The 16,235-nt window shown below is 31.0% G+C and overlaps 1 protein-coding gene across 1 annotated transcript; it reads right to left on the minus strand.

Annotated features, from left to right (window-relative positions):
* Positions 1-3,447: 3,447 nt before the first annotated feature.
* On the minus strand, positions 3,448-7,358 carry LOC132066828 (protein MEI2-like 1). Its single transcript, XM_059460030.1, has 4 exons — positions 6,601-7,358; positions 5,516-5,602; positions 4,901-5,063; positions 3,448-4,177 (listed from the first exon to the last, which is right to left on the minus strand). Exons 1-4 carry the CDS (start codon positions 7,266-7,268, stop codon positions 3,992-3,994), a joined length of 1,104 nt encoding a protein of 367 aa, XP_059316013.1. The 5' UTR covers positions 7,269-7,358; the 3' UTR covers positions 3,448-3,991.
* Between the last annotated feature and the right edge of the window lie 8,877 nt (positions 7,359-16,235).

Consider the following 16,235-nt stretch of genomic DNA (forward strand, 5'->3'; position numbering starts at 1 on the left):
CTTAGCAAGCATGTCAAATGGGTACGCCCAAACATAAGTCATATCCACACAATAGAACAACAACTACCTACGGACCCAGCAATGTGACATGTTGAGTAAGCAATGTTCATATGACTTTGGGGCCCGTTTGTACCCAAATAAACACATACTTATACAACAAAAATGGAGTTATACCACGAGTTCCTCCAACAAAGGAGCACTTCAAAATAAATTGAATAGATATCCTTTGCTGGATCTCCAAAACGAGCGTACAAGACCATTTAACGCGGCCCCGAAGAAAGGGGGGTCGATCGGAATATGTAACGAGTATGAAAAGCATGACATCGTAAACGAAGTCATAACCTAATAAGGAGTGGCAACGTGAGCACAATAACCATACCAAAGTGCTTGCATCTCAATACAAATTATACCTAAGAGATACAAAAGACAAATATGATAATCTGAATGCCCAAAATGGTTCGCTTTCTCTTGAAAACATTTCTTACATAACTGAAAATCAACACATCATATGATCTCGACATTAAGCGAATGCTTAACGTACGGCCCGATCCATAAATAATGCGATAATGCCGAGGAACGTACGGCCCGATCCATATATAATATAATAATGCGATAATGCTTGTGGAACGTACGGCCCGATCCATATATAATATAATAATGCGATAATGCCGAGGAACGTACGGCCGATCCATATATAATATAATAATGCGATAATGCCGTTTTCAACGTACGGCCCGATCCATATATAATATAATAATCATGTTCAATTCTTTTAAATCTCATAACCAACTACAACAAGAAACGTATATTTCATATACATGTATCCATTTAACATAGTGTGACTTTTGAAGGTCAAGTATGCCTCTTGGGTTATGCGATTCTTTAAGAGTAAGAACTTCTGTACATCATTCATTAGTCAATCATATAGTAGGCTCGTGAAAATAACATTACAGAATGAAAGAATCACAAATCATGCTTGGAACTCGAGAGTAGAGATTACCCCAAGGTTCATATCGTTTCATACTTACGTCTAGGACATGCCAAGGAAAGAAAGGAATAGACTTTACATACCTTTAGCGCTTAGTCGTATAATAACTTGTACTTGCTGCCCAAAAACACTTATCCTATATCAAGATATCAAGAGCTACAATTAGTCTATGAAGGAATTCAATACGTATTTTTACTCTCACAATCCCTTTTTAACATTTAAACGACGTTTCGTTCGCATTCAAACCAACTAGCGCTACAAGCTAACATTGCTAATCGTTCTTTCATGTATTAATCCAAACTTGTTTAAACATGACTTAGGGAACTTGGGCAGTCCATAGATCATTCAAAACTGTCCCATACACACGGCTAAACAACACACACAACACTACAATTTCCATTTCGCAATTTTCCAACTTCAATTACAACGACAACAACACGTTTACAATATTACTTATGCGATTATCGGAACTGTTTCAGCATCATATTTATTCTTATAACAGCCCACAAACCATTTCAATTTCAACTTGAATCATTAAGCTTCACTTTCACTACACGTTCATAGCAACAATCAACATCCAACATTCACTAATTTGCTTCTAACCTTAAAACAGTCCACTGTTTTGGACTGCTTGTATGCTTCAACATAATTCATTTCTTTAACACCTTAATTCACATATTCAACATGCATAAAATACACCACAATGTCCATAACAACAACAATCAAAAAGTGACACAAAACAGTCCATAATCTCCCCTAAAACAGCCCCTTTACACGGCTTCAACACAAGTATAACAACTTCATGATTTTCATCCATTCATCCAAACCACAACACATTCAATCCATTTCCAATACATGTACAAGGAGATTAAACATGATTCCATTAAAGCCTACAACACATTGCTCATTTAAATTTTTAAGAAAACAGTCCATTACCACAACATGTCCAAAACAGTCCAATAACATGTCCAAAACAGTCCCTAAACGATGTTCGGAATTCTTGCAAACGTTTACGAACATACTAAGCAAACCACATATGATTCTTACACATTATTTCATGCCTTCTTTTCATATATTTTCAGTAGGTTATGACCAGCTATCCACACGACAAATACAACATCAATTCATACACAACTAAACTACATCGTCATTTCTATAATCCTTACAACAACTCACAAACGACTTTAGTTTCAACTCCAACCATTAAACACCTTCATTTCCATCATGAAATTCATGATAATAACAATCAAAATATCAAGTAAAATCAGTTCACTATCTTCCACAAAAACAGTCCAATACCCACATACAACACCATAACCAAACTTCTACAATCTTTGTTCATTTACCTATGTTGGTACATATTCAATTCATCAACAATTCATGAAAAATGAAATCAATCATGACTTCACCATACTCACGGCTCACTCTCTACTTCAACTACAACAACAATCCAACAACAACATGCATGAACTATGCATTCAAATCGTCATGAAACACAAGAACAATAAGCATTCTTACCTTTTAATCTTGTTCTTCACCTTGGCCGAAACTTCGACTCTATTGAGGTGCTACACTTTCTTGTTTCTTTTCAACAACTACTACACCTTCTTATACACTAGATGAGGAGTAAAATTGGTGGAGAAAACTGGAATTTTTTTGAGAAATTTTTGAACCTCACTCTCGGCTAGCTCTTAGCCGAGAGCCTCCCTCTCTCTCTCTAAGTGTTCTACACTTTGGAATGTTGAAATGAGTTGTGAAAATGTGGAGTGAACAGATTTTCTTGTCTATATGTCCCCCTCCATGCCTTGGACATGTGGATCACACTAAATTGGGTCAAGATTCCTTGACCAAGGCACTATAGGGCACGGCCAAACATGGCAAAAGATGGGCAGATTTTTTTTGTTCCCAATCCCACTTAATACTCCACTTATGATTAGTTTAATCCCACTTTTCTATTAATTCTTCCATGCCAAACGAAATTTGTAGGCATTTTGTAACTTGAAACAAAATTGGAAGTTAAAATCTCCACTTTGGACCTTAAACTAATCTTGTCTTAACTTGTCGCGTTTATTTCTAAAACGTCCAATGTATGAAAATTACGGGATGTAACAAATTCAATTCCATATATTGTCCATATCATTGTCTAATTTAAATGTAAAGGAATCCAATTCCTTTAGATCAATTAAAGGGGTAAAAAGCATAAGAGAGTATTGTCAACCCTTTTCATAGTTTATTTGGTTCGGTTTGGTATTTCCATTAAATCTTCCCCTTTTTCATAAAACAACTCAAGTGATCAAATTATGATTAGATTATTCATTCACCTTTCTACTTTTTTAACCATAATGTTAAGGTACAAACAAATTATTTCAGTAAATGCACATAAACTTGTTCAATTGTGCACATGCCAAAACAGTCTTTTCGATAAAAGATTCAATCGAAACATACTGTCTTACATATCTTTGTTTTACGTATGATTATTAATTTCATTTATTATTAGTTACTTGTAATGACTACTCTTTTGCATCATTATATACAAAAGTCGAGCTCAAAAGAAAGAAGGAAAAAAAACTGAAAATTACGCACATGCTAGGGCTACCTCACATGTATAATTTTACATAAAAAGAAAAACATACATTCAAACTCGAAGGCACGATAGACAAAGCCTTCAACAATTACTACAAGCTGACTACATACTACATAGGAGACGAGAGTCACTAAACTAAGAAACAGCATTCTTAAACATACAACATTAACACAAGACCTAATTAAGATTCCAAAGACATTAACATGATGATCCAGTGTTTCCATTTCACCCCAGATCATCGAAAACTCGAGATACGGGGAGAAAATGAAAACACTGGCCATACATTAAGTACAAACATAAAACCTTCACCTATCCCGTCACACTGCTAAATTTATGTTTGCTCGGCTCGTCCAAAAATGCTGTGATCTTTAGCATTTTTTGGAGGACTCGAGCAACATATATAGAAACTAAGATTCTAACTAATCATCATTGGCCGAAGGAGGGGACGAAGAAACCGGAGGACCTAGAGCCAGTTTGCCAATAGGTATTGGCTTTGTCAAGCTAGATGCACCATTCCTCGGAGGAGAGAAAACAACCGGAAGATATTCATCCGTGTCACATAGAAAATTCGAGCACGAGAAGTGCTTCACCAATTGTTCCTTCCCCTGAAATTTAAGCAACTATATCACTAAACAAAAGAGCAACCAAAAGTGATGACAGAAAAATGTCGTCTATTGCAGTAAATATCAACCACAACATTACTAAAAATAATGTACCCAAAAGACTGGACTACAAATTGTATGAATGCTTAATGTGCAATTTCACCAATTTTGTACTCATTGTCCGAGTCAAAAGCGATACTACATTCCTGAAAATTATAAAAGTCCCTAAGTAATATTACATTCAGTCCATAAGATCCATGTTATCTGTCTTTTAAAGTATTTGAACACTAGTTAACAAAGCCATTAATATTAATTAAACCTTTGATACCTTACAACACCCTTTCATCTCTCTTGTCTCATGTTATAAACACTACCAAGTTAATAAATACTTAGGTCGTTTTTTCTTTCTAAAACATCAAATATTACGAAAGAAATTCAGTTCGTCAAAACGTACTAATCAACATATTTGGGAGAGAGGAGTAACAAATCCGACATTGTAGCATTTTCTTAGCTCTTTGACCTTTGTTTAGTGTTTTGAACATTTGATCCAACTTAAAAGGTCACAGTTAAATTTTTCTTAACAAACAAGACTGAAGTGAAACGCTTACAAGAAATATCAGAACTAGCAATCAAGCCCAGGAATCAAATATGACAGATCCTTTAAATTACCAAAAACATTATGCAGTTTATATGTTGAAAGAAAACTTGAAATGTAAGTCATTGTACCTGAATCCGAGCCCAAGTTACCACACAAATTTTCCTCGAAGAGCAAATCCCAGTGGGAGTCTTGACACCATGCCACTTGAAGTTCTTAAGCACTTTACTAATTTCTGAAGCAGCTTGCCCAGATGTGAAATTAACAAAAGCATAACCCATGTTGTTATCGGTCCTGCATTTATCAACCCAAAAAATTTAATAAAAAAACGTAAACAGAAAGAGTCAGATCATTAACAAAGAAAAATTAATGTGTTAAGGATTTAACTTATATATACTGATAGTATTTTCAGGTTATTAATCCCATTTTGTATAGATAGTTACTTGACGTTATATTTTAAGGGGTCGTAATTGTAATTGCGGGATTAGAATCCCACATCCTAAATGGATAGGTAATGCCAAGATTTTGGTAGAAAATTTATACTGGTATTAGCCAGTACCAAATAACAAAACACGGGATAAATGTAATCCTTAAACTAATATCAGGATTAGTAACCGAACAACCCCTAGTAGACTTGATAGTACTCTAAAAATCCTTTAAAGAGATCATTAGTGTAGTTAGGGAAGCTAAAATCACGTGTTAGTAAAAGTGGGTCATTAATAACATTAAATAGTTGGAAGTATTACCCAAAATCAATTGGCAGATAGAGGAAATCATACTCCCAATGATTCTTACTGCAGTAATGATCAATAAAAAACATGAAATGCTCTCTCCTGTTAAATATCCATTGCAAAAAGAATAAATTTTGTCAGTAACTAACAGATTCATAAATATGCATACCAAAATTAACCAAAAGTCACATTTAATAAGTAAGCTATTATGCATACAATTGGGGAAAATAGAGGAGGTAATAATGGAAGAAAAGCACACAAAAACTGCATTTAATACCTAATGAATCATACATGATGAATACTAAGTGCATGCATCACCATAGTAATGGCACATTGGGATAGGAGCAGACAGTGAAATTAAAGTCTGAAAATGCATGGTAAAACTAAAGGTCAGATAAACTAGTACCCAAATCAACATACCAAAGCACATTGGTCAATAAATGAAGCATCTTTTCAAGAACATGTACATGAAAGGTAAGTGCAAAAACCCAAAGTGACCCACAATAGATAGATTTCAGCATTCAAAACTCATTTGAACATGCAGAATGAAATATTCTGAAAATGGTTGAAACCAAAAGGAAATACTAATCAATACTCCATGACTACAAAAAGCAAGACCGACCCATGATAGATTTTTGCATTAAAATCTCAATTTCAACATGCAAAAACGAAATAATATGAAAATGGTAGAAAAAACAAAAGGGAAATACTAGGTGAAAAGATAAGACAAACACATACTCCTAAGTCTTATCATTAATCAAGGGTAAAAAATCATTCTTACGGTTCTGAAAAAAATAGTGTCACATAACCTAAAATCATAGGGTATGTAAAGAAAATATAGCTTTTTTTATGTGTACTATAGCACTACTTAATGAATGAAATACCATTTTAAGAACAAGTACATAAAAGTCTAGGTTCAAAAAACAAAACTGATCCATTACAGATTTTTCATCCAAACCTCAAATACAACATGCAAAAAAGGAAATAACATGAAAATGGTCTAAACAAAAAATACTAAGATGAAAAGACAAGAAAAACATATACTCCCACAGTTTCACTTGTGGTCTAAAGCAACCTTTGAGTAAAAGAGAGACACAGACCTGAACTGATTTGGTATATTTCTTATCATCACAGTAGTTTTTTTACTCCACAAAACAGAAGTATCTTTCTTGATAGGAGACAAAGATTTGTATGAACCAGTATCTGCATTTACTTGGTTGGTTTTTCCAAGAAAAAAACCTTTTGGCCTTCTCAACCTAGGTGGCAAAAAGTGTCTCTTATTTTGCCCTCTAAATCTCTCACCATGTGAGAAAAATGAACCCATAAACCCATTTTTTCTCATCTCAACACCAAATATTTTTTCATCTTTATCAAAACAAGACTTATCTTGATCAGGTATTTTCCCAGGTGATGAAATAAGCTGCTGCTGCTGATGAGGTTGAAAACCTTTAGGCAACCAATAACAAGGAGCTTTGTAAAGAGAAACATTTTGTTGGTAATAGTAACAAGGTTGTGATAAATAAGATGGCACTGGTGGTGGCTGATAAACAACAAGTTGAGTATTTTGTGGTTGTGGCTGATACATAACAAGCTCATTATTTTGTTGTTGTGGTTGATAAACAACTAACTCATTACCTTGTGTAGCAAATGATGTGGAGTGAAAGATCTGATGCGGTAGAGAAGGCACTCCATTTTTCTCCATGTAAGTTGGTTTGAATTCTTCAGCCTCAGGGTTAAGTATTTTTTTAGTTGAAATTGCAGGTGTCATTGCTAAAATCAGAAGAAGAAGAAGAGGAAGGAGAAGAGAAAGAGAGAGAATGAACTTTTACTCGTTCTTGGTTAGATCATGATCATTATAGTAGGAGTATATAATATAATTTAGTACATGAAGGATATGCATACCTATATATATAGCCAGAAGAAATTAAAGAGCCCCACCGTTTGTTGCCACCTAGTGTATACTAGTACTCCCTTTGTTACAATTTATGCATATGCATACTTTAGGCTTTTCTAGATTTAAACTACATCAAATATAATTAATATTTTAAGATGGGAGTATTTTTTTATTAAATTGGTATGAGAAAATTAAAATTTATAATATTTTTACGTAATTTTAAAATATTAAATTAAAGTAATTTAATTTAGCTTCAAAAGTTAATTAAATTGACTCTCGAGCAGCAAAAAGTATGAGATAGAGTAGTCACTATTTCCTCCATTCACGTTTATTTGTTCAGTATACTAAAATAAAATTTCGTTTATATTTGTCTATTTTAGTATATCAAGAGAAGACAAAAAAATTTGCTTGTTTTATCGTAGACATTTATTACTCATTTTCAAATTTATTAAAACTATACACAAATTTATATGATTATTATAATAAAATATATATTTTATATATTAATTCTTAACAGCGTGCAAAATCAAAAAAATGACAAATAAAAGTGAACAAAGAGAGAGTATACACACAGGGAGGGTGTGATTTTAGGAGTCCAGAACTAAAATACCCCTAAAAAAGTAGGGTTGAATCAAAATACCCCAAAAAATTGTGACGAAAGTACCTTTAACGCAAAGATTTTGCTGCATTAAAGGACTTAACCGTAACGGCGCAATTAAGTCCTTTAATGCAGTAAAATATTGCGCTATAGGGCCCAGTAAAAAAAATCTATAACGCAAAGATTTTATTGTGTTATAGAACCAGTAAAAAAAAAAATTAGATCAACTTTTTTTTTTTGGGCCAACACTTAGTGTTTTTTTAATATTTTGACCAACGATTAGTCGTGTGTCAAAATTCCAAAACGTCAATATTTTATATAGAACCTGATCTTTTTTCTACGTACAATAATGTAGGCTCAGCACATCAAGGATACGTAAACGTTCGTATCATAATTTTAGGGGTTAAAAAGGTGCCCGAAACTTTAGGTTTAAGTGTTCTATATACATAGACGTCCATTTTTGTTTGAGAACTTATTGTCATTAGCTTAAAGTTTTTTATTTTTAGGGTTTAGATTTAAGTGTGTTATTTTTTAAAGCGTAACTTTATTTCGAATACACGCGATTTTTTGCGCTCAGACGTCTCATTTAAGCATAAAAAAAAAATTGGCAACATATACGAAATAAAGTTACGCATTAAAAAATGACACACTTAAGGAACGCTTAGTGTTTTTTTCGATAAAAAGATTGCAATATCTTATTTTAATAAACTTTTTTTTTGCAACACTTAGTTTTTTTCATACTTTGACTAACGATTAGTCGTGTGTCAAGACTCCAAAATGTCAATATTTTATATAAAACATGATATTTTTTTCTGCGTACTATAATGTAGGCTCAATACATCAAGGATACATAAACGTTTGGATCGTTGTTTTAGGAGTTGAAAAGGTATCCGAAGTAAGTTTTATTTGAAAACTTTAGGTTTAAGTGTTTTTTTTTTTTAAGATTTTTATTAAAGCGTGTTATTTTTTAGTTAAGACATAACTCTATTTTGAATATAAATCTAATTCAATTAGATAAAAACGTATTTAAAAATTACAAGGAGAAAAACTAATTGTAAAGTGGTCAAACTTTAGATGGTCATAACTTTGCGCTTGGATGTCCGTTTTACCCGATTTTCTTTTATTATGTGCATTTTTTCAAGATCTACTTGGACAAACGGCCGCAAGGCAGTTTGGCCAAGCCGATTTTTAAAAAAACACCTGTTATCCTATTCAATTTCAATTTTTTCCCAAATTGGCGTGAAGTTTTTAATTTTCTTTACTTATAATATGATGATACGCTATAGATTTTAATGTAAAAATTTCGGGGCAATATAGCTGTGAATGTCAATTTCACTTTTGTGGTTTCAATTTTCGAAAATAAAGCTAACTAATTTTCTCGGCATATAAAGTTGACTAAAATAACCTTATACAAATAGAACACTTAAACCTAAAGTTTTTAAACAAAACTTATTTCGGGCACCTTTTCAACCCCTAAAATGACGATTCGAACGTTTACGTATCCTTGATGTATTGAGCCTACATTATTGTACGCAAAAAAAATCAGGTTCTATATAAAATATTAACGTTTTGGAATCTTGACACACGACTAATCGTTGGTCAAAATATTAAATAAACACTAAGCGCTACAAAAAAAAAAAAGTTGAAACTAAATTTTTTTTATTAATTTTATAACGCAAAGAAAATACTAATTTATAAAAAATAAAAAAATTACTGGATCATATAATGCAATATTTTACTATGGTAAAAAATTTAATCACGCCATTATGATTAAGTCTTTTTAGGCGTTAAAAATATTTTTGTCACAATTTTTTGGGATATTTTGATTCCACCCTACTTTTTTAAGAGGTATTTTGGTGCTAGAGTCGTGATTTTGGGGAAGCAGATACGGAGAGAAATCTTTCATTTCTCCAAACAAGGGTAATCATTACATACTGTCACACGCTGTGATGGAAACCCTATATACCCTACTTTCATGGCCATGAATTTAAAATTTCAAGAAAATAGGTGTACTATTTACTCGTTTTATGTTTGCTTGTCCATAATAAATTTTGCACACTTTAAAAAATAATAATCTCTCCGAATTAAAAAAAAAAAAGTATCCATTTAGTTATTTATCATTCTTTAAAAAAATGCTAACTTCTAAATAAAAAAATAAATAATTTGATTAAATTATCCTTTAAATAGTTATTAGATTTGATCGCATACATTTAATAGGAATAAATCTGGAAAGATACGGTTAATTCTTTCTTGATTTGATAGATGAATACTCTTTTTTACCCGAAAAAAAGCTAAATGAGTATTCTTTTTTATTCGGAGGGAGTGGCTTTTCAAGAAATAATAAATGAGCAATATAATGTACTTCGTCTCAAATTATTTCTCTTTTTTTACAAGCCCCTTAAAATATTAATTATGAGGAATATTTGACTAATTTTAATTTTATTTATGTCTAATTTATAATCTCTCCAATAAATGTTTACTCTAGTTATGTGTCATCTCCATTAATAACAAAATTCTTTTAAGAAAATATTAATTTTTAAAAGAAATAGGTAATTTAACTAAACTTTCTTTAATTAAATAGGTATTGAGATTTAATTACATATCATTTAATGGGGGCAAATTAAAAAAATAAGGTTAATTTTTTCTTGATTTGCTAAAGAGCCATTTGAACATGGTTTGAAACCATGAGATGAAATCATATTTGGACATGCAATTTTAATTTTTTAAGTTGTATTTTTTCTTATAAACATAAAAACCTCACAAGTTGTGAAAATTATCAAAATATTTTCAGTTCTTATACAATCTTACTAAATGAGCAAGTCATAGTTCATTACAAAATTAATACGCTACGAGAAGGCCTTTCTAAAAAATATGACATCAATTGATTAAACTTTAGTTCAATAAAAAAGAAAATTTTACATAAATAGTAATGCAACTGCTCTTTAATATAATCCCCCATATGGTAGACATAAATAAAGATTAGTAAATGATTGGTGGAGTAATCGTTAAAAATATGTACTAACTTATGAGTCTGTTTTTTTACAAAACATAAACTTATGAGTCAAGTTTTATATTTAAATTTTTTGAGATCATGGTTTAAAACCCCAAATCATGCCTTTTAGATGATTTGGGATTTCAAACCATGAGATAAAATGCATGTCCAAATGCTGATTTCATCTCATAATTTCAAATCATAGTTTCAAATCGCAAGTCTAAACGCTTATTAAGTGAACACTCTTTATGACTCCAAAAAAAAAATTAAGTGAATACTATTTTTGATCCGAAAGTAGTACAATTCAAAGTTTTTTTTTTTTTTTTTTTGGCCTTTAAGTCAATATCCATTCTTCTTTTTTGCTTCTTCCAACTTTCAGGTTGACATTAATATATACGAAATTCTTCATCATTTTAATAAAATCTTAAACACAGATATATTTCGGTTATATGGAAATTATGGTTTTGTCTTTATGTTGGGATTTGTTATTATTATCCAAATAAAACGAAGGGTATTGGGATATGCGGGGGTTGGGGGTGACAAAGGTGTCAGAGAGGTTTTGTTTGACAAAAAAGGGGGATATGAAGTCTGAGTAATGATGAAAATAGGGGGATTCAGATACTATAATTATTACACTTCATTTAATGCATTTCCCTCTATGGCGGCCCAACCTTTTCTCGAGGATTTTTTGTGATTTAGACCATTATCGTCTAAATCATTTCCATTGTTCAGATACAAGGATAAGAGCTTAATAACATTGAAAAAAAATGTTGAACATTATTTTATTTCGGTTAAATATGTACTACTACTGTATTACATTGTGATATAGGAATATTATTTTTCTGATGATGATGATGATGATGCTGATACGAGGATAAGTATGACACCTTGGTGTTAAAAGTTTATCTTCCCTTGGTACAAAGCATCTGCCCTTGGTCTTTATACAGAGCTATATTCATAATATATGATTATATGTAGAACATAATTATGATTATATATTCTCATTTTATTAAATTATTTAATTATAATAAATTTACATGATTTGATGTAAATATTTCGCGCAAGTAAAAACTAACTCCTCTTACGGTGTGGCTCTTGCTTCAGATTCACCATAAATACGAGATGTTTGCTTCATTGAGCTGCATGCTCTATTTTTACAGTATGATGTTATTTTTATATCATACTCAATGTGACACAACAATCTCAGAATTGTTAGTCTCAATCACAGAAATGTAAGCACTAAATTATGAGTTTGACATCTTTTAATAACTTTCGCAAAACCCTAAATATGCGTTACAAATCTATTATACTCTCCGCTCATAATAAGTATTCATTTAATCTTTTTATTTTAATTCACGATAAGCGTTCATTTAACAAAATTAAGAAAAAATTAATTTTATTTTTTTCAGATTCGTCCCTATTTACTCAAAGTAATAAATAAGCAAGAATACTATAAAATAAGAGTAAATTAGTCGAAATATCTAAAAAAAATTAGTTAATATTTTATTAAGAGATGTGAAAAAAGTTAAGTGAACACATATTTCGAAGCTGATGGAGTATATACTGTATATAAAATGATAAGATTAAACACACAATTACTATTCCCTCCGTCTCAAATTATTTGTCGCTTTTTTGTTTTACACTTTCCTTAAAAAAAATTAATTAAGAGGGGTATTTTATCTACTTTACACTTTGTATGGATGTTGTTTCCTGTCGTTCATTAATGTACAGTACGGTACGGTACAGTATGGTGTTGTATTTATTATATTGTATTAACGAACACAATATTTGGATAGACTGTATCGTTTATTGTGGTTTAATAACAAATTTATCGTTTAGTTTGATTGTATGACACTGTATAATAACATATAATTTATTAAAATACCCTTAACTCTTAATTAGAAATTAGTTTATATATATTAATAAAACTTAGGTAAAGAATACAATAAGAACTTTAAAAAATAAGGAGCTAGTGTGGTGGTAGTCGAGGGGCAGGTGGTTGTGGAATGAGGTGGGGGTAGTGGGTGGTAGGGTGGGGATGAGTGGTTGTGGGGTGGGGTTGGGTGGTGGCGAGGGGTAGTGGGTGGTGGTTGGGGTGGTGAGTGGGTGGGGTATAATAGAGAAATGAAATACGTAACCACGCAAAAATCACCAAATTTGTGGTTACAAAAATTGAACTTTTTCATGGTTATATAACTACAAGATTACAATACCATACAATATAATTTTAAGAATAATGGATACAAATATGGTTTCATAGAAAATCATACATTAAAGAACCACGGGAAACAACCATCCAAACAGGGGGTTATCCTTATTTATGTCTAAGTTATAATCTCTCTCCATTAAATGTTTACTTCATTTATGTGTTATTTCCATTAATGATAAATTTACTAAGGTAAAACGGAGAAATGGTAAGCAATTATGCCTTGAGCTTCTAAAACAACAAATAATTTGATATAATTATTTTAAGTAATCACGACAAATAGTTCGAGACAGAGCAAGTAAAATTTATAGTCACAATCTTGGATCTACCTTTGAATCCCACAATAGAACAACAAATCAACAGCTCTTTCTCAAAATCTCATTAAATTTGAAATAAAAGCTTATTCATATTATATCTAGTGTAAAGCTAAATATATATATATTATATTATATTATAACTCGTATAGTTCATTTTTAACTCAATATACCAAATTTTTATCAATGAAAGTATATAAGTTAGATAACTTAACTTATTATTACATAAATTTCTGTGTTACTGTATAAATTTTCATATAGTAATCCATATTAGTAGTTAATATTCCGTATTCTTTTTCCTAAATATGTAACGTAGCCACAAACTAGTCCCAGGCCTAAAGAAAGATGAACAAGGAAAGAAACCTTACTTGTCCTTTGGCTGACCAAATTACTCCAAAGAAGGAATTTCCAATAAGCAAAATGGCATGCTTCTGACTTCACAATCACTCTAAAAGCTGCAGTCAGTATCAAGTACAACTCTTTTTTTTTTTTTTTTTAGTTTTTATTTATTCAGACAGAAAATCGAAATAATATTGGAATATCAACATTTTCAATTTTTCAATATTTATCAGAGCATGTATATGCCTATGCACAAAAAATATGGGAATATCAAAATCGAAATTTTAAAATTTTTAGTTTCAATTTTTGCCAAAGCAGCACACCTGCTCACAAATTAAATAATATTCTCTCCATTTCAAATTATCCGTTGTGATTTCTAAAAATAGTTGTCTCAAATTATTTATCGTTTTAGAAGTTCAGGACAAAATTAATTATATTTTCCTCTTTTAACCCTTAATAATTATTGTTCTTGAAGATTACAAACACCTCAATCATGCATTGATGTTATAATTGTTCAAACATCAATAAAGGTTAAATAGTATTAAACTCCTCCTAATTAATCTTTCTTAAGAGCGTATAAAAGATAATCACGATGGATATTTTGAGACGAAGGGAGTACCGAAATATCAAAGTCCAAATACTAAAGTCCTTAGTTTTGCTATTTACCAAAGAGTGCGCACCTACTCATAAATAATATTCTCCGTCACAATTTATACGAAGATATTTGATTGAGTATGGTTTTTTTTTTTTCAAAAGTGTATTGAGTATAGTTTATTTTTTTTTTTTAAAAAAGACTTTTGAAAACTTGTAATCTAATAAGTCATTGAGAATTTTATGACTATAAATAATATCATTAAGGTGAAAATAAAAAGTTCAAAATTAAATGTTTACTAAATATAAAAATATGTCATTTTTATAAAACTGAATCAATAAAATATGTCACATAGAAAATGTTTGAAATATCGAAATCGAAATATCAGTTTACCAACTCACAAGTGACAGTTTCCTTATTTGAGTATGAAAACAAGCAACTGCTCTCAAAGATTCACTATTTGTTGCTTCTACTAAAACACCAAAATCATGCTGGTGGACACTGTTTTTTGACAATACAATTAATGCTATTTTGCCTTTAGGTTTCCTTTTTCAATGAAAATACCTACTCTATTCATATTTCAATGAAATATGCATGCAGTAACTCAAACAACTACACTGTTTTAAAGATTTGGCTATTATCCTTTTAAGTTAACTGGCATTTCTCAGATTTTGCTTATTTTTGTTGTTTCTTGGTTTGACCATTCCTCTTTTAGCTTACACACCATACCTTGTAGTAGTATATAATTATCCCAATCTGATTCAGAAAGTAGCAAAGTGCACTATTCATTTATGTGCAAAATAGGAGGATGTTTTTGTCTTGGACTATATTAGACTTTGCATAGAAAAAAGTTCTGGTTTGGTTTTGAAAGCAGCTTTTAAGTTTGACTTTTGAAAGAGAATGGAAACACAGTCCTTTATTGTAACTGAATAATTTTGGTCTTCCATTAAGGTTTTATTTATCTTAAGAAAATCTCCATTCAAGCTGGACTGAACAAACCATATGCTAACTTTTACTCTATACTTTACTCCCCCATTCAAAAATAAATATCGCTTTACCAAAACAAACTGTCTCGAGATAACAGTTACTTTAAGAATTCAAGACAAAACATACTTTGTTTCCAACTATACGTTTATATTGAAGAACTACTTCTTAATAGTGTTCAATTCTCAAAAAACGTTAAATAATCAAAATATTGAAATTATAATAATTATTGGAGACCCAACATCACTCACACAATATTGGTATTGTTGGAATATGTGAACTTGTGAAGAATGTTTTCCAATGCTAAAATGATAAATAAGATGCATAATATTCAAGAGGGAAAAATTAAATTAAATAGGGATGGTTTAGTTAACTATATATTGAATTTATTGATTTTTTAATGTGCTTGAAATGAGCTAAAACAACTCTTATTTAGGAATGGAATGAGTATTAAATAGCAAATGAATCAATGTTCATGTCTCCTTCGAACCTTGAATAGTACCATTTGTTGTCAAAATCCTAAAGTTTGAGTTTTTCTTAAGATATGAATTGAGAGAAATGAATTGGAGATATCCATCCCAATGTTTTTGTGAATTCAAATGGCTACTCACAAGTCAATTTCACAAGCCAATTCCATCAAAGATTTTCAGTTTTGGGAAGTATGAAGGGGTAGAACTGCTCAAGTCTATAACTAAAAGGCTATTTTTGATGAATTCCCAAACACAAGGAACTATATTTGTCATTTCCTCACTTTTCAAAAACAACGTGCATGATTGATTTGTTTGACAGACCTTTTTCTAGCACATTCAGAACATT

The sequence above is a fragment of the Lycium ferocissimum genome, chromosome 8, assembly GCF_029784015.1.
Source record: "Lycium ferocissimum isolate CSIRO_LF1 chromosome 8, AGI_CSIRO_Lferr_CH_V1, whole genome shotgun sequence".
In the NCBI taxonomy this organism is placed as follows: domain Eukaryota; kingdom Viridiplantae; phylum Streptophyta; class Magnoliopsida; order Solanales; family Solanaceae; genus Lycium; species Lycium ferocissimum.

Excerpts from the sequence above, each read along its gene's own strand:
- LOC132066828 (XM_059460030.1), bottom strand. The coding sequence starts at position 7,268 with ATGACACCTGCAATTTCAACTAAAAAAATACTTAACCCTGAGGCTGAA. Across the intron at positions 5,603-6,600 it reads AATATACCAAATCAGTTCAG|GAGAGAGCATTTCATGTTTT; the intron begins GTCTGTGTCTCT and ends GATATTTAACAG. Across the intron at positions 5,064-5,515 it reads TATCTGCCAATTGATTTTGG|GACCGATAACAACATGGGTT; the intron begins GTAATACTTCCA and ends TGATAAATGCAG.